At 49.1% G+C, this 25,772-nt stretch overlaps 1 protein-coding gene across 6 annotated transcripts; it reads left to right on the forward strand.

Moving 5' to 3' along the window:
- The first annotated feature begins 3,782 nt into the window (after nucleotides 1-3,782).
- Nucleotides 3,783-25,772, forward strand: LOC144369184 (uncharacterized). 6 transcript variants are annotated; one of them, XM_078028370.1, is made up of 16 exons: nucleotides 3,918-4,225; nucleotides 4,761-4,851; nucleotides 5,065-5,196; nucleotides 7,348-7,432; nucleotides 7,718-7,931; nucleotides 13,249-13,436; nucleotides 14,914-15,122; nucleotides 15,359-15,564; nucleotides 16,636-16,750; nucleotides 18,044-18,159; nucleotides 18,326-18,556; nucleotides 19,640-19,754; nucleotides 22,057-22,154; nucleotides 22,321-22,434; nucleotides 23,409-23,523; nucleotides 25,401-25,772. In XM_078028370.1, the coding sequence occupies exons 5-16, from the start codon at nucleotides 7,890-7,892 to the stop codon at nucleotides 25,604-25,606; spliced, it is 1,755 nt and encodes a 584-aa protein (XP_077884496.1). In that variant the 5' UTR covers nucleotides 3,918-4,225; nucleotides 4,761-4,851; nucleotides 5,065-5,196; nucleotides 7,348-7,432; nucleotides 7,718-7,889; the 3' UTR covers nucleotides 25,607-25,772. The 6 variants fall into 6 exon arrangements, with proteins under 6 accessions (XP_077884498.1, XP_077884496.1, XP_077884497.1 ...); XM_078028368.1 differs by lacking the exon at nucleotides 3,918-4,225 and adding an exon at nucleotides 4,236-4,469 and having other exon boundaries at nucleotides 4,623-4,851; XM_078028369.1 differs by lacking the exon at nucleotides 3,918-4,225 and adding an exon at nucleotides 4,236-4,469.

Below are 25,772 nucleotides of genomic sequence, written 5' to 3' on the forward strand. Positions count from 1 at the left end.
TGAGATGGTTCTCAGTCTCCACCTAGTGACTCCAACTTTCCTTCAACTGAGCCCTATTTTGGCTCTGGCTCTTGTTCTTTTCTTTCACTTGCATCTGCTTTGTGATTTTATGCACCTCCAGCTGCAGATGTGCAGCTACCAGAGGGTAGGGCTCATGGTGGTGACTTTCAGAGCCTGCGCAGGCCCAACATGACCCCTTTAGGTAGGGTGAGCGCTGGAACACAGTGATGAGTGAAGAAATGAATTCAGAAACCCCCTGCCTCTTAGTTGCTCCTCCTATGCACAGGAATGCTAATGATGGGAGGTCCCATGGCATGGGACACTTTGGACATACCATGACCAGGGCCCTCTGAGCATGGACAATACTGCAGCCCCTAGTGGCCAGCATCAGCACTATGCCCCAGGGAGGAAACCCCAAATCAAAACCTTGACCTGAGTGTGGGTATTCCCAAGGCAATGAGGTCTCAGGGTCCCTAGCACAAAGCAGTAAATCTTCTAAATTCCAGGGGAAATGAAGGGAAATCAGAGTCTCCCTTGTTTCTTTTTTCCCTCTGCAGGACCCAGAGTGTTGTCCTCACTTCAGCCAGGGCTATGACCCTGGCCCCATACCCAAATGCGGATCATTAGATTTCTAAAGGACAGTCCTTTCACTGGACCCAGTGTTATGGGCCAGGCTATATGGGCAATGACCAAACAGATGCCATTTTACAGTGAGACTCCATATCATGTAACAAATGCTTCTTCCATGGGAAAGCCCTGCCTCTGTACCTATTAATATTACCTAGCACAACATACTTGGCAAACAAAATAGCAATTCTTTTATTTTTTATTTTTTTATTGGTTGTTCACAACATTACAAAGCTCTTGACATATCATATTTCATACATTAGATTGAAGTGGGTTATGAACTCCCAATTTTACCCCAAATGCAGATTGCAGAATCACGTAAATAGCAATTCTTATACAATGTAAAATTGGCTTTTTTTTTTTGTTTGTATTTTTCTTGGGCAATGTACCTTCTCAGAGATCGATTGTCTAGACGTTAGTAACCATTTTCTAACTTGTCTGAACTAGGGTCATTTTGACCCACTTCCCTTCTGCTTGCTTGCTGCTATGCCAACCTGGAAAGTCCCATGGGAAATACCAACGTGCCCATTGCATTGTCTTGCTCACTGCCTAATTCAGTTTCTGTACCTGCTTGCTTGCAGCTACATCACCGCAGATGGTTTTTTGCCTTTAAATATCCTAAAATGTTCAAGCTCGGGGCTGTTCCTTGCAGAGACAGTTATGGGAGTGCGGGGAGAGTCACTGGCTGTCTGGCTAAATAAAGACTCTTCAATTGGGACAAAACTGGGACGTGGTGTGTTTTCTGAGTGACCTGCCCCACAATACCAGGAAGAGTATTATAACAATACCCTTTGCATAATCCAGGTCCCTCTTTCCCCAAACCCCAAGCTTCTTGCTCTTGAGAAAACCAGGAAAGGAAGAGAATTTTCCAAGGATCATGATAGGCGAGTGATTCATGGATGGTGAACTGTCACCACCAGAAACTACTGGGAGCATATATGGACTTTGCATCCCTGGCTTGTGCACTGGATTTTTTTTTCCACATTGATTTTTTAAAGGAAGTGAGGCTTTCTCATGTGGCACCCCAATACTAAGGCGTCTTCCATGGGAACAAGTGGTGGGCAATGGACCTCATACCATGTCTTTCAAGAGCATGCAGAGAGCATCCCCAGCCCATCCTGACCCTAGGGAACCTGGGGGACATCCCACAAACACCATAGCATTTCTCCATTTCACATGCAAAGATCCCAGGTGAGAGCCCTACATTCCACTCTGGACTCTGCCCCTGTCATGTGCCTTGAACAGTCCTACCTCTTTCCTGCCACAGTTCCTTGATTGTCCTTCTATGGTTAGTTCATGGAACCCAGGGGGCTTGTGGCCCACCCTACCTGGCTGGGATCAACTGTTGAGATCTATAGAGAAAGTGGTGACACTGTGGAATATGTCTGGGAACCTTTGTATGATGGAAAGTCCCACCCTCCAGGTTTTCATCTTCAAGGTAATGTGTAGAAAGGGAGCCAGAAAGGTTCTGCCAGATAGAGGCAGGTGTGAGAACTGACTGAGCCTCAAAAAGGTGCCCAGGTCTCTGGGTGCAGAGTTAGTTTCATGTGGAATTTCTGGGGACCCTGAAGAAAACCTATTTACCTTTATGCAAAGAGACTGGACTCCTTCAGTCTAGTCATGCTGCTCTGCTTCTCAGATCCCTGGGACATCCCAGGTGTGTGGAGGTGGGGAGTCCACATAACATCCCAAGCTGCACCTGGGCACCTCTATCTGGATTTGAAGCATGTGTATATGCCTCAGGGATCATCAGAACAGTGTAACCCCCTCTGAAAGTGGGCTTAAAGACACTCAGGTCTGAATTAGCCCTGCCCTCTGGACTCCCTAGTCCCTGTTCTTTAGGAGACAATACCAATTCTTAGCCCACAGACTGGGCCCACTCAGATCCCAAGAGAATCCAGGTAGTGTTTCTACCTCTAGCCTTCATGACCCACAAGACAGTGTGTGGATGGACAAAATCAGATTCCTCTGCACCATGGGGATGGCCCCAGCCCACTTCTTAGCATGCTCATGTCTGTATATCGGCCTGTAGACACCTGGAGGAGGAAGGAACCCACAGGCTGATCCCATGATCAGAGCTGCTCCCTGACATGAACAAACAGGTCATAGCACATAGTCACCACTACCTGTCACTGAGAATTCAATTGAGACACCTGCAGAATTGAAATTGATCTGGCATTCCCAGGAGTAGGGGTAAACTGCATCCAATTACAATGATGGTTTCCACAAAAACATAATTATTTTTAGAATTTCACTTATCTCACATTCCCAGTAATCAGGTTCATAAAAACATAAAGTAGAATTTTCTTTTCTTGGGCCTGGGGAGGGCACTAGAATTCAGTATTGACAGCAAGATGAGAGTCCTGGAGATGTATGGTGGTGATGGCTGTGCAGCAACATGAATGTACTTAATGCCATTGAACTGTGCACGTAAAAAAGGCTAAAATTACAAAATGGATGTTTTGTGTATTTTACACAATTACAAAATTAGAGAAATTGTTGATTTACTCTCTTGGGGTTGTTTGTGTTGTGATGGCAAAAACCGTGTAATTTATAGAAGAGATTTTATTTCTCAAAGTTCTGGGGGTTGGAAATCCAATATCAGGTACCACGTTCTGAGAACATTCTTGCTGTGACCTCCTGTGTCAGAAGGTAAAACAGGGAGGGACAAGGGCTGCTTTGAGAAGCCTCCTCTGTAAGGACCTTAATGCCATTCTCATGGAAGGAGTCTCCATGGCCTAATGACCTCTTAATGTCCCCACCTGTTAACACAACATATTCAGGAGACACACATTGAAAGTATAAAACCACTAAGCAGAGACAAACACAATGATATAGATGGTCCTGCTGTGCCTTCCCAGGGCCCTGTCCTCCTGTGCAGCAGTCCTGTCACCCTGTGTGAAGAGCTCTTTCAGACCAGAAAGCCCAGCATCCGCGCGAGTCACACGGCCCCACGGCCACGAGGGGGCAGCCGCAGGCCTCACACCCCTCAGGGAGTGTGTATCCAGGTGAGGATCTTGTGGCAACCTAGGTCCCCAGCTGAGGGGACAGGCCAGCAGGCGGAGCTCGCGGAGGGCACCGCCCCCAGCAGGCCAACCCTAAAGGGGAAGCGGAGTCGTCGCCAGGGAGACGGGGGCGGGGCCTGTGCAGGGCGGGAACTTTGAGCCGCTGTCGCGGGGAGCTCCGAGGGGGAGGAGCCCGGAAGTAGCGCCCGCGGGGCTGGAGGTCCCGGATGGAGGGTCCGGCTCGCGGGGTCCGTGACAGGAGAAGGTGCGCTGCCGGGAGCCGCCCCGGTCTAGGCGCCCACATGAGGGGGGACCCGGAGGACTCTGCCGCCGCCCTGGAGCCTCGTCCCCGGCTGCCTGTCCCCTGGAGCCGCCGGGGCGGTCCCCTCAGCGCCCACCGCGGACCCCGCGTCCCGGTTCTCACCTGAGGGCCCTCCTCGGCGGAGCTGCTGGTCACAGCGGGTGGAGTGTGACCTGCAGGGTCCTGTGCAGGACGCGGTGGCCTCAGCCGTGTGGCCTGCGCCGCGGACCTCAGAGAAGAGGTGGCCTGACCCGCAGGCCCCTGGAGAGGGGAGGGCGACGGAGGAGCCCAGGTGACCTGGGGGCAGGAGGCGGTTTAGAAGGGAGACCCGCCCAGGGGTGTCAGGTGTCTCTGACTCTGTGTCCTTTTGTTTTCCTGTGGCACCTGTGGGTTTTGTTTTAAGTCCTCGCTTTAAAAACCCTTTCGTGTTTACTTCCTGCTCCTGGTGAACACTGGGAAGAGATCCTAAGGTCTTTTAAGGATTCTACAAAGCAGTGCAGTTCCTGGAAGTGCCATGGAAAGAGCAGCGACTTAGGGTAGGAATCAAGGGAGTGAGTCCTGCGGGCTCCAGTTTCTGCACTGTGTGTGAGAGAGTTGCCTGAGGACAGTTTTTGCAATATGTGCCATGGGATGATTCCCAGTGATGGCGGTTGATTGCTAAAATGTGTTGTTTGCATGCTTGGTTTCAGACACTAGCCTAAGCACTGATTCCTTTAGGAAACTCCATGGAAACCACGAGATGGATAGTCCTATTAGTCCTATTTCCTGATGCATGTTGTTGGAGGAGATATGCTTCCTTTCTCCTGTGACCAGGGGTTTGTATTCAGCTTGGCAGAGAATGGATTGGACACCATAAGGAATGTGAAGTAGCACGTGTTCTGACTGCTCAATGGACAGTTAAATCAGAACCTAGGACATGTGAGTCTATAAAAGAGTACAGTGTAAGAGGTTAGGGTTGCATTTTGCGTAATACAAGTTATTGAGTTGAAGTTGCATTTGTTAATTTTATAATATGGAAGGAAGGATGGAGGTTGGTCCACTTGAGGATTTATTCAATGGAATATCAGACTTTGTTTCTTTTTACTGGCACTGTGGAAATACGAATGATAACAAGTTGGTGACATCTTTCAGGTGGAAACATTGCCAGAGGAGGAGGTCATCAAGTTGGCAAAGAAGCCATTTTGTGAAGCACCTGTTGACTCAAGGCTTTTGATGATGAATTCACGTATGGAGACTTTAATTCTTCCTAGATGTTTGCATTTGGTGAGTCACAGAAAGTATCTGAGTAGATAATTATTTGTAAGCATGTCCACAATAATCTCATGTAGTATGCATAAGAGAGTAACAGATCTCTGATGGGGAAAAATTGCCATTTCCTTTGTTGCATTGAAGAAAAGTAATCATGACACAATATTTTCTTTAAAAAAAATTTTTTTTTGCCTTGAGGTATGCCACTGTGTTGACCAAGCATGATTATTGGTAGGTAGGATAGCAAGAACTTGAATTCAGGGATTTGACTGTCATGTGTCCATCTGTTTTTCATTGATTTCTTTGAATAGATCCAGATCGGCAGCTGTCACAGTTTAGCTTTTGACTTTCCCAGCTGTGGGCATCCTGATGGCCCTCAACTCCCTGTCAACACAGACAAGTCTATAAGGAACATGAGGATAAATATCCTATGCATGTCCCCTTGCTTAAGCAATATGTAGGTAAAGTACGACAGGTGGAATTTCTGGGTAAAAGAATGTCTGTTTACGTCTTTGACTAAGCAGTGCCAGGTGGCTCTTCTGAAGAGCTCAACCTGTCCATACATAGCCAGCATTCTCTTCTCTAGGTTTCTAACTTGTGCATGTTGAGTAACTAGCATACTGTTTTTGTTGGTATATTTCTTAGTTTCTATTCTGATGCTTTTCATTGGGGGATTCTCTCCCATGAAAATGAGCTTCCTCTGGATCCCCCTGCCCATTCCTCCGCTTGACCTTGTTTTCTTCTTATCGCACATGTAAGTTCTCTGGGGATGTCGGATTGTTTGTCCATTATGAGACCAACACAGGCCCTCTAGAACTTTCAAACAATTAGTAAAATTCCTAAAGAGAAAGTGAACCCATTGTGCTAGCATTTTGGGAAGAAAAGTGTTGGATGATATATTCAAAGCATGAAATTCTATTTTATTCTTTCCAAAATATCTCTGGGCAATGAAATGGAAGTCAGGGTATCTGAGGAAATGATCATCTGTTTCCAGTTTTCTGGGATTTGGTTTAAGTGGTCAAGTTGTGATATGTATTAATTCATGGATCCAATAGGGTGATAATTCTTTTAGGTTACCTTAGGTGCCTTCAAACTGAGGTTGTTGGCTGTCCTCAGGTTTCTGAGGAGAGCTAGGCATAATTAGTGACATGGAGCCATGACAGTTGTTGGTACACCTGCAACCCTAGTGCAGTCTTGAAGAGGCAATGTGTCTGTCCCATTTCCAAACCTTCAGGCTCAATGTGCACATTTGAGAATGGTTCCAGCCATTTTCTCATCCCTTGGATCATTCCCCTCATATGTCCTGTGAGACATTTTCTATGTGAGGCTTGAAGAAGAAGAGACTATTCTGTAAAGAAAACATTGTGGTCTGTGCAGTATAATATTGAATAAAGTCATTGAGAACTCAGAAATTCTGTTTAAAGATATTTGCATCTTAGCCAAATAAAATCTATTTCTAGGCATCCTGGTGAAGACAAGGATTTATCTTTATATCTACCATCATCTGTTTTTTTCGCTTGCATGAAGTTCATCAATTTACAGGCCGTTTTATCAGATGTGCATCTAGATCCCATTTAAATGACACACTTTTAAATGGTAGACCTTTTTACATGAGTGCTTTATCAAACACAGGTTTGGGCTCACGAGCCCATATATCAGTAGTTAGCTGGAACATGTTCTTCAGTTTGGCCTATCCCTCAGTATCCCCCGATGTCGTCTGTTCAATCAGCTTCATTCCTCCTGCTCCATCACTGGCTTTCATAGAAACCACATGCTGTCTATAAATCAGGGATTCCAGTCCTACAACATTGCATTCTTTGAGTATTTAAAGTAATCCAATTTTCACTTCACCATGCCTGACATCAGCAGTAACATTTATCAGCAAATGTTAGCTTTTCCAAGATGCAATTCTATGTGCTCCTCTCCCAAAGAGTCTTACTAGGCATATCGAATACATAATTATTAAGTAAAGGCTGTAATTTTAAAATGTCATCCATTGTGCAGTTGACACATGTCTGAGATACTTTTTATTTTGGAGGAGGTATTATTTAATAGGGAATTTCAACAGCTACGTAATAGTGAAATGACAAGTCTTACATCCATTTTATTCTTTGTGTATGACGATTTTTATGAGTAAGGATAAGATACTTCCTTGTTCCAATGCAGATGATGCCCACTTCTGTGAATGTATGCGGAGAGTCACCTGCTACTTGGATGCTGGATATTGTGCTTGACACTAACATCATACTTGGTAGGTGTCAGAAAGTCAATACTGAAGTTAAGCTCTTATGTTCTAGTAGCTGTGCTGAAGATCCTTGGTGTGCCACCTTCTGCAATCCATGCTATTCTGTTCATGTTCCTTACTGACTTCCTGGTGATGAGCATCATGGTCTCCTGGTCTTTGAGAATGGCCAAACATTGCACTGTGAATGGGGAAGATGGGCATGTGGAAGGCGCCAGGGAGGAGGGATCATTGATCATGTACTCTAATCCATGTGACTGTTTAATGACCTGTTTTTTCTTCTTGGGTTTTAAGGGAGACAGTGCCCTCAAACACTTCTGTGCAGCTGGGAATGCAGGCTTCTGCTTCACCTTGAAGGACGCATTAATGATTTATTTCCAGAAGACACGAGAAGAGAGAAGTGAGCCTCTGGTATCATGTAGGTTCCTTGCATTGCCCATGGGTTAGAAGAGAGAAGAGTTGCTTCATGAGATTTGATCCCCTTTTTCCTGAAAAGTTCCACACACGGGTGAGTCCCCAGCATGTTTAGAAATCATTTCAGACACCTTTCTGGACGGAATTGAATCAGAGCCCCTGAATGATGTGGAAGAGCTAAAGATGGGTTTGCTATGAATTTTCTATTTCATTCATCAGGGCCTGAGTCAAGCCAGTCATTGTGCTGTCAGCGCATGAGCTGCTGGTCAAATGTGAGGAAGTGGTCTTGCTTTATGAAAACACCACCCTGATTCAGTGAGCCAGAGGCAGCCTGCAGTTCCTGTTTTCCTGTAAAGGCAGATTGCTGTGGATGGCCTCTGGCCTCGTCATGCAGCCCTGCTCAGAGTAGGGGATTGAGGGTCCAGGCAGATCCCTAGTTCCTTTTAACCTTTATTGCCATTGGGCCACCCCAGGATTCTTGGACTCTACCTGGTCTTCTGGCCTGGGTCAGGGGATGAGGTTTGGAATCCCCCTCTGTGGCAGGATCCCAGGCCCCCCAGCCACTTGAGGACAGGCACAGCCTTCCCTAATTGTGTTAGAGGGGGAGACTTCTCCCACCCATCCTGATCCATGCTCATCCCACATTTTGTAGCTTGACACCTGAGGACCTTTATTCATTGACTTAGTGGTTAGTGATGATGGTTACTGAGACTAAGTGACTCTTTCAAGTCACATCACTTGCATGGTAGGGCTAGAGCATGGATCTTCCTAATTGATTTCATGGGACTCTCTCATGGAAACTGTGACTGCCTCCTAAACACACACTCTACATTTGGAGTGTCAAAATTGTTGGCACTGCCTCCTTGGCAAGTGTATCTTGTCTTCTACATGGGAATTTCACAATTTTTTTTTTTTGGTTTGTGGAGGTCATGCAGAAGTGATTTCATTTGAAATAGCCCAAAACAAGAAATACCAGTTGTCTTTTTCGCACATGGATGTGTGTAGTGAACATCCCTTTCTGTGTGCTTGCATGCGTTGCTCCTTTGAATTTGTTGAAGAATGGTTGGCTGGGGAGCAAGGTAACGAGAGATGGATATCAATGCTTGTCCAGTATTCTGAAGTGAAGAATGTATTGAGGATGTGAAGGCTTTTCTAGCCAGTTCCTATGGCTCAGTCAGGGATCAGTCAGAGGATTCTGTCTGGTAGACTCTTTGGAGTAGATGTCAAAAGGGACCAGTCTTACTCTGTCCAGGACTGAATGCTGAGCTTGAGTGGGAGCTTCTTATCAGTTCAAGCACTTCCATGAGTCTGTCCTCTGTTCTCTTTGTTTGTTTGTTTTATTTTTTCAGTTTTCAGTGGACCCATCTTTATTTTATTTCATGTGGTGCTGAGGATCGAACCCACTGACTTGCGCATGCCAGTCGAACATGTTACCACTCGAGCCACATCCCCAGCCCACTCTGTTCTCTTTTTTCCGAGCAGTTTCTAACAGGAAAGGAGAACAAACATTGAAAGTACGGTGATTGATTATGTATGCCACTGTTATTTGAATCAACTTTGTATAATTCAAAATTAACTTTTTGCTAGTAAAATTTCATATGTTGAGGAAATAATGAAAATATTGGGGTTGGGGGATGAGGATGGGCAAATCAAATATTTTTGAGCACCAAGACCTGTTTTTTGTTTTGTTTTTTTTTTTTTTAACTTAAATCATAAGCTGCCTGAGGACCACAGCAAGTAGATATTTCCAGAGACAGTGGAAAGGTAGTAGCACATGAGGAAGGGAAGAGCTCTCAGATTGGGAAGAGGGGGCCGCTTCAGGACTCATCGGGCAAGGCACGAGGCTGCTGGCCATGGTACATGCCTGGGCCCACTGAGTGGGGACAATCCATGCTCTGTGTCCCTCTACCCTCCTCTGTAGCTTGTGTTGGCAGCAGATCAGGGAAATGGGGTCAGAAGTGCTCCTAGTAATATAGGCACCAGCCCCCAGAGTGTGTTCCTAGCCCTTCCCCACCTGGCCTGACTTGGTGCTTGTGTTGATGCAGGGCTGAGACCCTACAGTCATCAGAGTGTGTCTGCGGTCCAGATCCACCCTGCATGGCCAACATGCTCAGACCTTCATATGGGTCCTAGGCCTGCTACAACCAAACTCTGTCAACTGGGTGGCCAACAACAGAGGAAGGGCCTTCTCTCAAGCTCCAGGGGCTCAACACACAAGGTGTTGGGCGGTCCCACTGCCAAAACACCTCACAGGTTCCTAGGGGACTGTCCCCCAACTCTCCCAGCCCTTGCCCACTCTCCTATTGCTGCCCACGATCTGTGGTTCCCATATGGGCATCCCGTCCTGACTCCAACCTCACATAGCCGGTATCCCCCAGTCTCCCTGGTATCTGGTCCAGACTCTCCTCTTCCTACAAGAATATCAGATATTGGATTTGGTCCCAGTTGATGCTGTGTTCCATCATGTGAGCTCCTAGCTTCATCACTGTGCAAAGACTCTTTTCCCACACAAGTTTGCACGACTTTTGGCTGGCTAAGAATTTTCAGGCGACACTTTTCTAAGGAGTACACTTTCCTTCCTTCCGATCTCCCACCAGTGAGCATTCCTCGCACCCTTGTCCTACTTCCTTTATGGCAGTTTCCCTCCTTATGGCTGAGAGGACCTAGTGACCCCTGGATTCACATATTCTCCTTATTCACCAACACACTGCAGAATTCTCCAAAGGGCCATATATGCTCCTGGAAGTTGGTGGTGGAAATAGTTCTCCATCCATTAATCACTCCCTCACTCACTAATGTCCTTGTGTCCTTGAGAAAGGCTCTCCCTTTCCTGGTTTTCTGAATAGAAATCCTCTTGCCTCTTGGGTGAATAGGGTTATGGGTTGTGCAGAGGGTGTTGGTCCACTGAGCATCTTAGAGACTGTCCTTTATGGAGCCTAATGATCCTCATTGGGGAATGAGGCCAGGGTCCTAACTGTGGTTTGTGTGAGGACACCATGGGTTCAGAGAGGGAAAGAAGGACAAGGGAAACTCAGATGTCCCTTCATGGGCCCGGGAGTTAGAGGACTTACCCCTTTGCACCTGGGATTAGGAGACCTCATTTCCTCGAGGACACGCACACTCGGACGTTAATCTTGAGTTTGGGTTCCTTTCTGGGGTCCAGGGCTGTTGTTAGCCACCAGGAATGACAGTGCTCTCCATGCTGATTGGAGCCATTTTTGCCAGGAAAGAGAGCCCGTGGTCACGCCTTGTGCAAAGCATCCCACGCCAGGGGCTCCCATCCCTACATTCCTGTCCTGAAAGGAAGCCACTCAGAGGCAAGGTGGGTCCAACCACCTCCCATGTGTTCACTCATCACTGTGTTCCAGCATCACCCCAGTTAACAGTCCTGATGGGATTGGATGTGTCTCAGAATGTCACCCTCATGAGCTCTACCCTGCTACAGCTGCAGTTCTGCAGTGGGAGAAACTCAAAACCTCAAAACACATGCACATGAAAGAAAAGAGCAAGAGCCAGAGCCCAAACAGGCCAGGTGTGGCAAAGACAGCTGGAGTGCCTAGGTTGGGACTCAGAATGATGTCAGTGGGGTGGCATTGCTGCTGATACCAGCATGATAACAGAGAGCCAGCCCTTCTCCATTTGGGGAAGGCAGCAGAAATTGAGAGGCAGGATTGAGTTTGGCCCTAGGAGGAGGTTGGGTAAGAGGCCAGTGTGGTTTGGAGGGCCTGGGCAGATAGAGAGAGGCCAGGGCACACCCCAAAGCCTGGAGACTGCACTTGATGTCCAGGGTTGTGAAACACCACCTCCCCTCTTACTCACAACTGAGAGCAAGGGGCATTGATGAGTTCAGTTTGTGTGCGGCTGCATCCAAGGTGGCTCGGCTAGGCACCTCTGTTTCCTCTTCTCAGGAGGCTGGGAGTCCAGGCTTCACTGAGGCTCGGCTGGGAGGATCGGAGTCTGAGTTTATGCCTGTGTTCCTGGTAGGATCCATGTTGGCTGAGCCTCAGTGTTTTTGTAATGAGAGGATGGGTGACTGTCATGTCTTTATCACAGGACACACTTGCTAAATGGATTTGTTTGCTCTGAGGAGGAAAGAGAGAGAGGGGAGTGTTGCTGGAGATAGGGATGCAGACAGGGGTCATGGACTTGGCATAACTCAGTCTTGGAGGTGATATCCCATCACCTGTACCCACTTCAATTCTTATGAATTCAGAGGCTGAGCCCCCTTGAGGTGAGGGGTGAACCGGTTCTGGGCAGCAGGATGCTGTGGTACCTCTGAGTCTCTGTGAGACCCCAACACTAGACACACTTGGCCCTTTTGAAATCTTAGGAGAAGCCTTGGGAAGTTGTATGGCAGAGGGGAGCAGCCTCTGCATCTCAGTCCCCTCCAACTTGCCATGGTGTAGAGAGGGTACTGCAGCCACGATGGGACGGACATTGGCCACATTCCTGTGTGGGACACAGGCCTGATTGAGTTAGGGTGCATTCTTTGTCTCTGCCCTTCTTGTGATTGTCCCATCTCTACATTTGTGCTTTAGCCACCTGTGAGTCCCATCTCTGGTTTCAGGAGAATAGAGGGTGTTATGGGCCAATAGACACAATAAACCCTAGATATTAGATGCTACCCTACTTTCCAGAAAAGACTGGGAACAGCATGAGTTGCACATTAATGGGACCAGAGTCCAAAAGCTGCTGAGAGGGAAGGACTGGTTGTGAATGCATTTTTGAAGGCTCCAAGCTGGAACTCTAGTGGCACCAAGCAGGGCAGATTTTGGTGGAGATGTTTGGGTAGTTGTTGGTGAACACCTGCGCACCTGAGATGGGTAGGCATGGAGGAGAAATCAGAAGCCCATAGGGCTTTTCAAAGTGGTCTTATGTGAAAAGAGGCTCAGGTATGGGCACAGGAAATGACATCATTGCCTTGACAATGGATCAAACAGAACATGGAACCCTGGTATCCAGGCACCCACTTAACTGACCAAGCCATCCGAGCTCATTTGGTTGGAGAAACTGGAGGGAGAAGGATGTTCTCCTGTGGTTGCAAACAATGCCGAGCCTCAGGCTCCCAGGAATCTCAGGGGGGCCAACTAGCCCTTTTGTGGATGCACTGGGTGAGGCTTCATCTTAGACGCCAGAGCCTCTGGAGATTGTCGCAGAGGAGCTCAAGAGTAACAGTAAGTAGCACAGGGCAGGTGAGCCCAGCAGGCTCTCTAGTCTGATCCCTGATGAATGGCCCAGGACTCCTATTCTGACTCTGTGTGTGTGTGTGTGTGTGTGTGTGTGTGTGTGTGTGTGTGTTTGTACTGATGGGAACTGTCCCATTGTGCTTTGACTCTAGTGTATTGGCACAAGTCATTTTTCTGTTTGTCACCATTTCCATTTTGAACCCACCATTCTTGGTCCCAACCCAGGGTGAAAATGATGAGAACACGGAGGAGCCCTTCAGGGTACAGAGCCTTGAACCTTACAGGCAGGACCAGCTTAGGAATGAGCTCCTGCCTGTCATTTGTGGGAGAAACCTCCATTTCAGCAGCAACATGGGGTTAATCTCCTGGGATTTCATCCCCACCCAGCAGGTGCTGGATCTCTTGTTCCCAAGGTAAGCACCAGACCACCAAGCCCAAGTGTGTAGCCCCCTCTTGCCTGTCTTGCGGCTGCCATGTGCCTCTCAGGGACCCAAAGGTTTGTGATACCTAGTGAGATAGAGGACCACACTCATAGTGGAATGTCAGCCCCGATGGGACGAGTCCTGGAGTGCCTGCCACAGCCTTGCAAGGGGAGTGAACTTTCCCTCTCAGGCAGAGAAACCATTCTGACTCCAGCTGATCCACAGAGGTCCGTGGAGCAGTCCCCACACACTGGGCACCACAGCTCAATGGTGTGCACTGAGCTCATTCCCAGGTGGACTCAGCGAGGCCAGGTGGTCTTTCTGGTGTGATGTTGGCTTTGTGAAGAATGTAGATCTGTGCCAGAGGCGTCTCAAAACTCGGGCCTTGGGAAAAGCACTTTTGGGTTAATAAAGACATGTTAGTTTCCATAGTGGGACAGAGCGTCCTAGCTGGGACATAGCTGGACAGGGGCTTTGGACATGGCAGCTCCCACACCCAGAGATATGTGGGAATCAGCAGTTTGGGCTCATTCACTGATGAACATGGAGAAAGCACCCACTGTGTGAAGACACGTTTCTAGTCACGTTTCATAATTCAGTGAAAAATGGGGTGCAAATGACTGCCATTGTGTCCCTTTTCATGGGGGTCAGCCTCAAACCGCAGGTGCCATGAGTACATATCCTACATGTGACTGCATCCCTGACTCCATGGGGCATAACTGCACGTTGTCCTCTTCAGTGACTATGGTGGACCCTTGGATCAACTTCAACATGGAATGGTCTTGGGGTCAAGAGGGTGGGCTCCTGTTTCTAGAGTAGGGACCTGCAAGGTGATTTGACTTGGGAAGGCTGAGGAAAGACTGCTCTCCCCAATTCAGTTTTCTGCCTGCAGTGTAAGGTGTGGGGCTTCAACAGTAGGAGGGGTAAGGCAGGGAGTTGTAGGTAATCATGGTCCTCTGGAGAAGGCCCTGGGATAATGGATCCCCTACTCTACACCTCCCTGTCCTCCCTCAGGGCCACAGAGATGTGGTCTGCACTCATGGGAAAAGAGAGGTCCACCGCTACTCAGGGGGACTCAGTGAGAGCTCACAGAGAATGAGGTAGCATTGCAGCCCTCGCCAGGGGAGGAGGTGTCTCTTGAGCCCTGAGAAGAGTGGGCAGGAGGACAGACACTCCCGGAAGGTGCATTCCAGGTTGGAGAACAGGTAGCCAAGAGGAAGAAGAGTGTCGGGCCTGCCCAGAGGAGGGGAGAGCTGGTCATACCATGAATCTAACGCTCCTTCGTTGAAGGTTCTTTGCCTAGCGACCTGTCCTGTTCCTGCCTGTACAGCCACTGTGTCTTGCCTAAGGTAGACTGGTGTGTTCAGAACCAGGGACGGTTCAGGAGGGTAGGGTCAGAGGTTTGCTCTGGAGGCCATGGCGAAGGCTAGGCCAGGGTTTTGCTGACTCCACACCTGCCTCCCCACAGTGCCTCATCTTCTTTCCTGGGGACCTGGGTGAACTTCCACACCGAGGCTTCCAATCAGCCTCCAGGCTCTCTGAGTCTGCAGCAGCTGCTGCCGTACGTGTGGCTCCTCCTGAGTGGCTTTAACCTGGAGCACCAAGCACACCACCTCCTGGCCCCAATTGAAGATGGCATATCAAGCCAGGCAGAGCCTGAGAGCCAGGCGGACTGTGGTGAGTACCTAAGGGTATATGAGGAAAGGTCTGACTGTTGTTCCACTGCAGGTAGTCTGTATGCCTGGTGTTGGGTTAGAAATTAGGATAAGCCTTTGTCCATTCAGGAAGTGACCCTAGTTTGCAAAGAGGTCCTGTGTGGGCTAAGGGTATGAGTTCTTCCTGGCAGCAGGGGTATTGTCTGTCTGTGGGAAGGTCAGGGCAAGGCAGTCATGTTGGCATCTTTTCTCCTCTAGCTACAAGCTCAGTTCCTGTCATGGCTCCTAAGCCAACCCCAGAGCCAGAGCCTTCTCCCAGGGAAGGGGCAGAGCTGGAGTCCAGGACATCAGGGGTCTCCACTCAGTACTCCCCACGGCCCAAATATACCAATCCGATGAGAGGCAGGTGCGTCATTCGCATCTACCTGGAAAACGAAAGGACAACACAGTATAGGAGCATCCTGGTGAGTCTTCAAGCAGGGGAGTCTCCTGGGAGCCCACAGTGGGGAAGACCGAGTCCACAGCAAACACTTTGGACTAGGCCTGTCTTCTTGAACTGGAGCTTCTGGAAGGTCAGGAAGGAGAGCAGAAAGTGAGGAAGAGAGAGGCGAGAGAGCAGCAGCATGCCAGGTCTGGGTGCGAGTGGGCCTGCGTGTTTGGGGATGTGCAGGTCAGAAGTGCAGGAGTGAGTGCTGGGTTCAGAGGAGGTCAGAGAAATATCGAGGGTACAGGCCATCCTCTACTGACCTTGGTATTGAGGAGGAGTATATTGAACCGTGGAGGTGTAAGCAGAGGAGTTGGCAGTCATTTTCTTGTGTGTGGGAGGGGATATGTTGCTGGTTGAAGGGAAGGGAGCCATTGTAGAATGATTAGGGTGGGTAGGTGTGGGTCACAGAGAACTGGGGGCCTTGGAGGGGCCCATTAGTGTCCTAGTTTGCGTGTATGTGAATAGAGATTTAGCGGCTCTCTCTACAGGATCTTCCTGGGTGTGGAGTATCCATCATGAGACTCTGGTGTCCACCTCCAGGGAGCCATGTTGAACCACTACACCTGCTGGGTCCGAAACTTCTGACACCCCAGCAAGCACTGACACTCTCGAGCCCAGCAGCTTCCATGCCTATCATTAAAGAGTCCTAGTGTGTGTTGTGCCTGGGTGTCAAGACCAAAGCACCTAGGGTTTGTGCCTTGTCCACACAAAAATGCAGCTGCATCCCAGACGAGAGCAGGGATATGGAAGACCACTGGACCATTCCTCCCATCTTGATGGGACTAGAGTGTGTCTGTACAAAGCCTTTTGGTCCTTATTCCCTTGTCCCTGTAGGGCATAGCAGGTTGAAGCAAACTCTTGTACCAAGATTGGACTAGAGGCTCATAGGAAGACCCCCACATGATCACATGAAGGCCTCAGGTAGCAGGGTATCAAGATGGTGCCCTTGTGTTGAGAGCTCACTTGTCTCTGATTGTCCTTGAGCACTGTCCTCTGGGTAGCTACTCCCAAATTCCCTCTCTGATGAGCTTTCTCCAACCCTGCTTAGGTGACCTCCCAGGACAGGACTCCAGTCGTCATCCGCAAGGCCTTAGATGTATACTTGCTCCAGCAGAAGGATCCAAAAAACTATGAGCTTCTGCATATTGTCTGGAACCATCAGAGTAAGTGGAACCATCAGAGGGTAGGGAGCAGTGAGTCACAGTGGGCTCACGATAACTGGGAGACAAAACACAGTGTGCGTTGGCCCAATGCCCAGGAAGAGTATGGTGGGACTTGTGCACAAAACAAAGTGTAATGATGGGGCATAAATCTGCAGGTTCTTCATGTTCCCCAGGGGCTGTGGACCTGCCTATCGTGTTCTTTCCTTGGCCTGAGGAGGCACTGCAAAGCTATTATCCACAAAGGGCCAAGAAGAGAGGCTTCTTTGTCTTGTGTCAAAGAAGACAGACAACCACAGGGTGCCTACTTTGGCAGCCTTTCCTGACCTAGATGAGTACATGAGAAAAGCAGTTCAATGAAGAATCATTTCTGGCTTCCAATCTTTTTATTTATTGCAAACTGAGTCCACTTAGGACCAGAGGCCATTTCTAGAGAGAAGTGTGTAGTAGAATAGAACCCTTCACAGCTTGTAGACTGTTCTTGGAGAGAGAGAGAGAGGGAGGGAGGGAGAGAGAGAGAGAGAGAGAGAAGAAGAAGGAGGAGGAGGAGGAGGAGGAGGAGGAGGAGGAGAAGGAGGAGTAGAAAAATGAAAATAAGTTGAAGGAGAAGACCATGAATAAGAAGTTCAAGATGACTATAAGAAGAAGCATGAGGAGAAGATGAAGAAGAACAAGAACAAGAAGGAGAAACACAAGGTGAACAAGAAGTATAACAATACATTGATTAAAAATGTGAATGAGATTTATACTCATGAGCAGGAAATGCAGTAGTGGGGAACTCAAGATAAATATATTGCTCTGGATGGCACAGCCCTGCTTTGGACATCCTCCAGCCATGCTCAACACACCTCCAAACCATACCCCTCCAATTAGTGTAGCCCTGTATGAGTGTATGAATCCACTGGCAAGGTGGAGGCACCCACCATCAAATGCTTTTCCCCAAACCCACCTGTGATCATTGCTGCAGTGGGGAGAAAACCTTCAACACATGAGTCTTTGGTGACCAATCCAGATACAAAGTCTAGCTGTTTCTCTTTGTTGGGTCCAACGTGAACTAAGAGAGTCTGGGGTACAAGGGGCTATTTCTTTGAAAGGTGTTCCTGTACTGGACCTCCTGTGCATAGAGGGTCCTCAGGGAGGAATCAGTGGGGAGTCTTTGGTGGAACAGTAGCTGGATTCGGGGGCTCTCAGGTCTGTGTATGAGACCTGAGCTGGCAGAGGCTCTCAGTTGTGGGGGATGTTGGGTAGTGTATTCCTTGAGTGTCACCTACCACGCCTCTGCCCCTGCCTCTCCAGAGCTGAGGGTCCCTGCTAATGCGAAAGTATATGGCGGCCTGATTGGAGGAGCGCATTATAACTTTATTCTTCGGGAAACAGATGCCAGCAAGTCGTTGAAGTTCAAGCCAAAGGAGGTAAACAGTCACCTTCTTTACTCTTTACTCCTGGTGCCACTCCACATCCTCCAAGGGGACAAGAACCTCAGGTTCTGGATGGATGTTGTAGAATGCCCACAGAGCCAACTGCCAGGCTGGGTGGGGTGCAGGTGCTGGGCTTTGCTGATGTTGTCATCCCCCACAGTTCTTGGAGCCTTCTGTGGCAGTGGCATCCAGGACCCCAGCAGCTGTGAGCAGCAGCTCTGCAGTGGCTGCAGGATCATTGCCCCAGGCCACCCAAAGCAATGAGTGGTGCATGAGAAAAGTCACCAGTAGCAGCTCCTCACTGCTTCACTCCAGCGAGCAGGTGGAAGACAACCGCTTTGTTTATGTCCTCCTAGAGGGACAGAGCCTGAGAGAGTCAAAGCGCATCCTGGTAAGCCCGACAGTAGGGCTGCCTCCTGGGTGTCCACACAGTGGAAGGCAGGAGACACAGCCAACCCCGGGGCTGTGGTGGGAAATAAAGAAGAGAGAGGTCAGTCTTAAGGGCTTGACCTGAGGAGGGAGAGCCTCAGCATGCCCAGCTCCAGTGGTGAGTGGGTGTGTGTAGTGTGGGTTTTGCAGGCCAGAAGTGCAGACGGAAGTTCTGTGGACAGATGAAGTCAGAGATATGTCCAGGGTGCAGGCTGCAGTGCCTAGAACTTGGTATTCTCAATGAGTGAGATTGGAGCAGAGGAGGTGGCAGTGACTTGTCACATGTATAGGAGGGGATGTGTTTCTTGTAGCAGGGAAGAGAACCTCCTTAGCATGACTAGGTGTGGGAATTTGGGGTCGGGATCACCTGGGGGGTCATGCCAAAGCTTCGGAATGTTAGCCTTTGCATGTATGTAAATGCGGAGCTAAAGGGGTTCTTGGCAGAATTTCTATGGATGTGCAGTAGACACGCTAATACTGCAGGTGTCCAGCTGCAGAGGAGACATGTTCAGTGACTGCCAGTGCTGAGTCAAGTACATCATTACAACCAGACCCGCACCGAGCTTCCAGAGGCCAGGGCCTCTCAAGGCTGTCTTGAAGCACTCAAGTGCACACTCTTGTATCTGAGTCTGTTTTGTGTAGTGGCAGTCAGGACCAAAATTTTCAGTGTGTCTGCCTCTTCCACCCACAAAGGCAGCCTGCACCCCAGAGCATACTTGGTGCGCAGATCCCTGGCCCATTGCTCTCGTCTGAGTGAGATGAGAGTGTGTCTGTGCATAGGCAGTTTGGTCCTTTGACCTGAGTGGAATGTGGCTCCCCAGGGGGAGGGGAGATGGCAGGTACAGGCAGATATTTGTACCAAGATTGTTCTAGTAGCACGTTGCAAGAACCCAGGGGGTATATGGAGGCTACACTCAGGTAGCAGGATAACAAGATTGTGCCCTTGTATATGTAGCTGAGATTTCTCCTGAATGTTTGACCACAGTCTTCTGGGTAGCTCCTCTAAAAGCCATTCTCTGATGACATTTATCCCACCCTGATCCAGGTGACCTTTGTGGATACGGTGACGAGCCTCATCCGAAGGGCCTTGGACCAAAATTTGTTGCAGCAGGAGGATGTGGACAACTTTGAGCTGCTGAGAATGATTTCTGAGAATGAGAGTAAGTAGGACAATCAGACAGTGGGGAAACATGATCCACAGTGGGCTCAGGATAACTCACATCCAAGAGAAAGTGGGCCTTGGCCACAAAATACCAAAGTGTGGTGGGCCTGGTGCGGGAGACCAAGTGCAGTGATGGGCGTGTCCAATGTGGAGGTGCTCAATGAGGCCCAAGGGGGCTGCTGAACCTCCCTAAATGTGTTCTCCCCTGGACCTGGTCTGGCAATGCGAAGCTAATATCCATGAGGGCAAGGCAGAGAGAGGCTCAATCCATCATCAGTTTGGTTTATGGCTCACCGATAAGGATGCCTTCAAATGAAGAGGAGGAGAACATGGGTCCTGATTGGATCAGCATTGCTATGGACAGAAGCAGCACAGGTCCCAATCCATGGCCAGGATATGAGAAGTCCTGCCTACTCACAGGAATGTCAGGATTACAGCAACTGGGAACAGGACTCAGTGAAGAGGAAGTCAAGGCTAGGGGACAGCCTGTTTGGGTTCTTTTGGGAACAATTCCAAGTCCTCTGTGCCTGGGTGCCCATCTCCTGAAGATATCAGAATGGCCAGGTTATTATTCCTTCCAGCAACAAAGAAGGGCATCTGAAGAACAGAGGCCACAATGCTGAGCTGTCTACAATGCCAGTGCTCTTTCCTTTCTTGTGAGCCAGACACTCCTAGCCTCCACCATCCCAGCCTGTCCACAATAGAACCCACCATCTGTCGGGCACGTAAGTGAGTTTTCCAATTTTCCCACACCACCTCATTTGAGTTGGCTCTGTCTCACACATGAGGAAGACTGAGGTGCAAGGAGCTGGGCAAGGGGCAGTGTCTGCGAATCTCAGGGACTTGGGAGGCAGTGCAGGAGGATGGGGATTTCCAAACAACCTCAGAAACTTAGGGAGACCCTGTACCCAAGTAAAAAGGCCTGGGAATGGTCTCAGTGCTTAAGTGCCTCTGGTTTTATCCCTGGTACAAAAATAAGCCAGTCAATAAGGAATTACCAAACTGAGAAACTACGAAGATGATTTCAGAAACAGACTTTCAACACAAGCATCAGTTGAGAGCAGGCTGCAGACCAGGGGAGGTTTGTGTGTAACAGACGTCAAAAGGGAGGACTACGGGGGGCCTGGAACCCACTAGGTGTGATGGCATCTATGCCTTATGGCAGGAGGGTGGCAGTGATGCTGGCCCTCTCCTAGATTTTGGAAACCTTGTTTTCATTGGGGAAACTTTATGGAGGTGGAATCTATTTTAGCAATCCTGGTCCAGATGAGGTGCGGACTTCCACAGGTAGAAGCCTATCCAGAATGCGGTGTCTGTTATTCAGTCTTTCCTGACTGTGACAATGACAAAGAAAGGAAGTCACTTGTCTTTGGTCTTGGTTTCACTCCTGGCCATTGATTGAGAACTGATTTCATGTTGGACTACTGAACAGAAGCTGCATCTGGGCAGAAGAGTGTGATAGATTTGAACTCCTCAGGACGCCCCACCATTGCCAGAGATAGAAGGAGAAGGAGGAGGAGAAAGAGGACACAACTGAGTGGGGAGAGGATCACACGATGAAGAGCAGGAGGAAGAAGAAGAAAAAGAAGGAGCTGAACAGAAGGAAGAGTGGAGGGAGATACACAAGAAGAAGAACAAGAAGAAATGATGTAAGAACAAGAAAAAGACCCAGAAAGAACTACAAGAAGATGCAGGACAGAAAGAAGAGCCAGAAGTTGAACAAGAACCAGAATAAAAGTACCAAGCAGACAGCTCATGATGAGAAACAAGGGGAAGGAGAGCGAACCTAGAAAACAATAGAGTTGTCCAGGGCACCACCCTGCTGAAGTCCTCCCATGTCCATGCCCAACACACCTCTGATGGATACCACCTCCCCTCGGCGTAGTCATCCATGAGTGGATTCATCCAGGGCAAGGGGATGAATTCGCCCACCATCCAACGTTTCCCTGAATGCCCATGTGTGAGCATGGCTGCCCTGGGGAGAAAGGCCTAAGCACAGGAGCCTTTGCCAATCCTGATTCAGAGCCTAGCAGTGTCCCTTTGGCAGATCCAACCTGCACTGAGAAGTTCTGGGCCCAAGGTGCTGTTTCCATTGCCAGGTGCTCTTTTGGTTTAGAATCCTGTACATCATCTTCTCCAGGGAAGAATCACTGAGGGAGTCTTTGGTGGCACTGTAGCTGGATAGGAGGGCTCTCAATTCTGGTGCAGGCTCGCCCTGGCGGAGACTCTCAGGGGTTGTGGGTGTCTTGTGGTCTAATCCTTGAGTGCCACCTAACAATTCTCTCCACTTTGCTCTGCAGAAATCAAGGTCCCTGACCACTCACTCATGTATCAGTTTATGAATCCTCGGGTAAAATATTTCATCGTGAGGAAACGCCCTGAGTTCAAGAGAAAGGAGGTAAACACCTACCTTATTCAAGCTGTACTTGTGCTGCCATTCCACTCCCACCTGGGGAAATAAGAAGCCTGAGCACCTGGACATATGTGCTAGAAGCCCATAGAGCCAACTGACAGGCTGGGGTGGCTTTCTGTTTCTGGGTTTGCTGATGTTCCATCCCCCACAGTTCTCAGAATCAACCTGCAACAAGTGCTCCAGGCCGCTTTTCCAGATGGGAGACACCTGCTTAATTCGTGTCCACTTAGAAACACAAAGTCCAAAGATGGCCAAGAGTGTCCTGGTAAGCCTGGGAGCAGGGGTGTCCCCTGGTGCTTACACCTGGGTGGGGAGCAGACACTGGTCCAATACCATGGACTACTCATGCCCTCTTGAATTTGGAGCTTCTGGATGATCAGGAGGATAGATGGGAATCAAGAAGGGAGAGGTCAGTGTGAAGGGCTGGAGCTGAGATGAGGGAGAGCAGCAGCTTGTCCACCACCATGTCTGAGGGAGTCTGTGTGTCAGGTGGCAGCATGCAGTCCAGAAGGGCAGAGGCAGGTATGGGTGACAGATGAGAACAGGCCAGGACCTAGATTGCAGGTTTCACTCTATGGGATGCTAAGGTCTATGGAGGAGGACAGCAGTGTGAGGTTCTGCATGTTCCTTGAATAAGGAGCTGAGAGGGTCTCTCTGCAGAGTCAGTATGGATGTGGAGGAAGCACACTAAATGTCCAGGTAACCCAATGACCACCCTTGCTGGATGAGGTGCCCTCCTACACCCCAGCCAGCACTGAGCCTCTGGAGGCCAGGAGCTCTCATGGCTATCTTTCATCACTCCTGTGTGTGGTCATGTTCCTGGGTCTGATTTGGGCCCTGGCAATCCAGACCAAAGCCTGTAGGTTTTGTGCCTAGGCCATTCCCAATGCCGCCTGCATCCTCGGGCGGACCTGGGATCTTGGAGGCTATTGTCCAATTCCTCTCAACTTGTGGGATGAGATTGCATCTGAATGCAGGTAGTGGGGTCCTTTCACTTCTAGAGGAGTGCAGCTCCACAAAGAGCAATGGCAGGTCCAGGAAGTCCTATGTACAAGGATTGGGCTAGTAGCCTATGGGAAGAGCCCATGCGATGAGCAGGAGGTCAGCCTCAGGTAGTAGGGTCATGGATGTTGCCCTTGTATTTAGAGTGGAGGTGCCTCCAGAATGCCCCTGCCCACTGTCCTTGAGTAGTCACTTCAAGGCCCATTTCCTGAAGGCCTGTCTCCCATGCTGCTCCAGGTGACCTGCCAAGATCGGGCTCCTGTCGTCATCCGTAGGGCCCTCGAGCTGCACTTGCTTACTCAGGAGATCCCGGAGGATTATGAGCTGGGCCAAATCATCTCTCACAGTCACAGTAAGTGGGACAATCAGATGGCAGAGAGCAAGGGTCAGGATGTGGACTCAGGTCAACTCTTAGCACCAAAGTGTAGTCTCTGACCCCCAAGAACACTCCAATAGGTGTGTTGGGTTCGTGCACAAAGCCAACTGCACTTCTGCTGGTGGAAGGTCTTGAGGTCCAATGGTATACCCCAGTGGATATTTTGGCTCCCCACCAGGTGCCTCCCCTGTACATGAACAGGCATCCAAAGCTGACATCTTTGAGGAGTGAGGAGGAAAGCCTCTTTCCATGAGCAGTATGCTTTCATGGTCTGGGATAGGAGTGGTTTCAGAGGAACATGGAATGCATGGGCTAACGAGGGAACTGGCATTTTGTGGATTGAAGCAGCAATATTGAAAGCCTTCTGTGTGACCAGAAAACCACTGCCTTGGCAGAGTATTGCCAGGATTCTAGCAAGCAGTAACAGGATGAAATTGGGAAGAAAACACAGCCTGGGAGACAGCTTGAATCATCTGTCTTTGCATAAATTCCATGGTCTTCTGTACCTGAGTTCACTTGCCAAGGAGTGATCACAATAGCCAGGTTATGATCCCTAACTTCCTGAGCACGGAGCCACAAAGCTCATCTGATAATAATGCCAGCGCTTTTTCCTTGGTTGGTTGGTTGGTTTTTGTGAGCCAAACACCACAGCAGCCATTATCCCAGCCTATGTATGCTGAAGACCACCATCCCTACGAGTTCTAGAATCACTTGTCTCCTATCTTAACCTACTGTTAGGTTAGTAGAATCATTGGAAGAGGAAGTCTGTCTGGGGCCTTGGTAGCCTTAGAATTTCATAGCAGAGATCTTCACATCCAACCCAGAAGGGATGGAGAACAGGCTCTAGGTTAGAGGAGGGTGACAGGAAACACGTGTTCAGAGGAAGGAGAAGCGGGCTGTTGTATTCCCCCACTTGGGGTCATGGCACCACTGGACCATACACCATGTTGGAGGGAAGCATTCCCTTTGCTGGCCTTTGGAACCATTGTTCTCAATAGGGCAGCATTTGGAATGTGGCCTCCATTCTCAGAAGCCTGCTTCACATGGAGGTGGGCTCCACCAATGCAGAAGCATGGCTCTAATGTGGTATTTGTGCTGGTCAGCCTGTCCTCACTGTGGTCATACTTGAGGAATCCTTGGCCTTTTCTCTGGCTTTCACAACTTTCTCTTTGGTTGTGTACTGAGGCTGTCCATAAAGCTCTAGTGTGTGGCAGTGGAGAGCTCCTCAGCCCTTGCCACAAAGGCATAGACAGGGAGAGAGAGAACAAGGCTGGGAGAGAGGGAGAGAGAGAAAGACGGAGAAGGAGGACCTCTACTTGGAGAATGAGGATTCAGTGGAGCCTACAGGAACATGGTATTATTGCCCAGGGCGCACCCCTGTTTAGGTCTTCCTCCAACCATGCTCAACCTTTCTTCCAGTCCCTCCCACCTTGCAGTAATGTATTCATCTTGAATGAGAATTTTATGTTGACATCAGAGCACTCACCATCCAATGCTTCCCTCTAAACCCACTCATGAAGATGGCTCATGTGTGGATTGAATCTTCGGCACAGGAGCCTTTTGTGGGAGATTTCAGATGCAAACCCTAGTGGTGTATTTTGGCAGATGTAAGAGGACCTGGGATGTTCTGGAGTCCAAAGCCTTTGGTAGGAACCGACATTAGGTCTGTGGAAGTGCTCTGCCTAGTTCTTCCTCAGGGAGGACTGTGGAGGCTGTCTTGTTGGTATTGGTGCTGAATTGGAGAGCTCCCAGGTGTGTGGCTCTGGCCTTTTCTGGCACAAGCTCTCAGATGTTGGGGTGTCCCAGGGAGCACCTCCTGAGCCACCTTATTTTGTACACCCCTCTCTCTCCAGAGCTGAGGATTCCAGCGCAGGCCAACGTATTTTATGCAAAGAACCCTCACATAGAACCCAACTTCGTGCTGAGGAAAAGGAGCCTCTCCCAAAAGAATGATGATTGGATCCAGCCTCAACCTCCTTCTCGTTCTACAAAGAAGGCTGCAGCCCTCCTGAGGATGCTTGCAAAACCATTCTGCTGCTGTGTGCCTGGGCAGGGCTGAGGCAGCCCAGGAATATTTACATTGATAATTATTTTCTTCAAAGTTTGTATCTATAGTTTGCCATTGACCTTGACCTTGTTTAGTAACATAGTTTTTACTCTATCCTGTATTTGTTGTTTCCATTAATATATTATTATTTTAAAATATATATGTTTTTGTTACCTGA

Source organism: Ictidomys tridecemlineatus, chromosome 12, assembly GCF_052094955.1.
Source record: "Ictidomys tridecemlineatus isolate mIctTri1 chromosome 12, mIctTri1.hap1, whole genome shotgun sequence".
Classification (NCBI taxonomy): Eukaryota; Metazoa; Chordata; class Mammalia; order Rodentia; family Sciuridae; genus Ictidomys; species Ictidomys tridecemlineatus.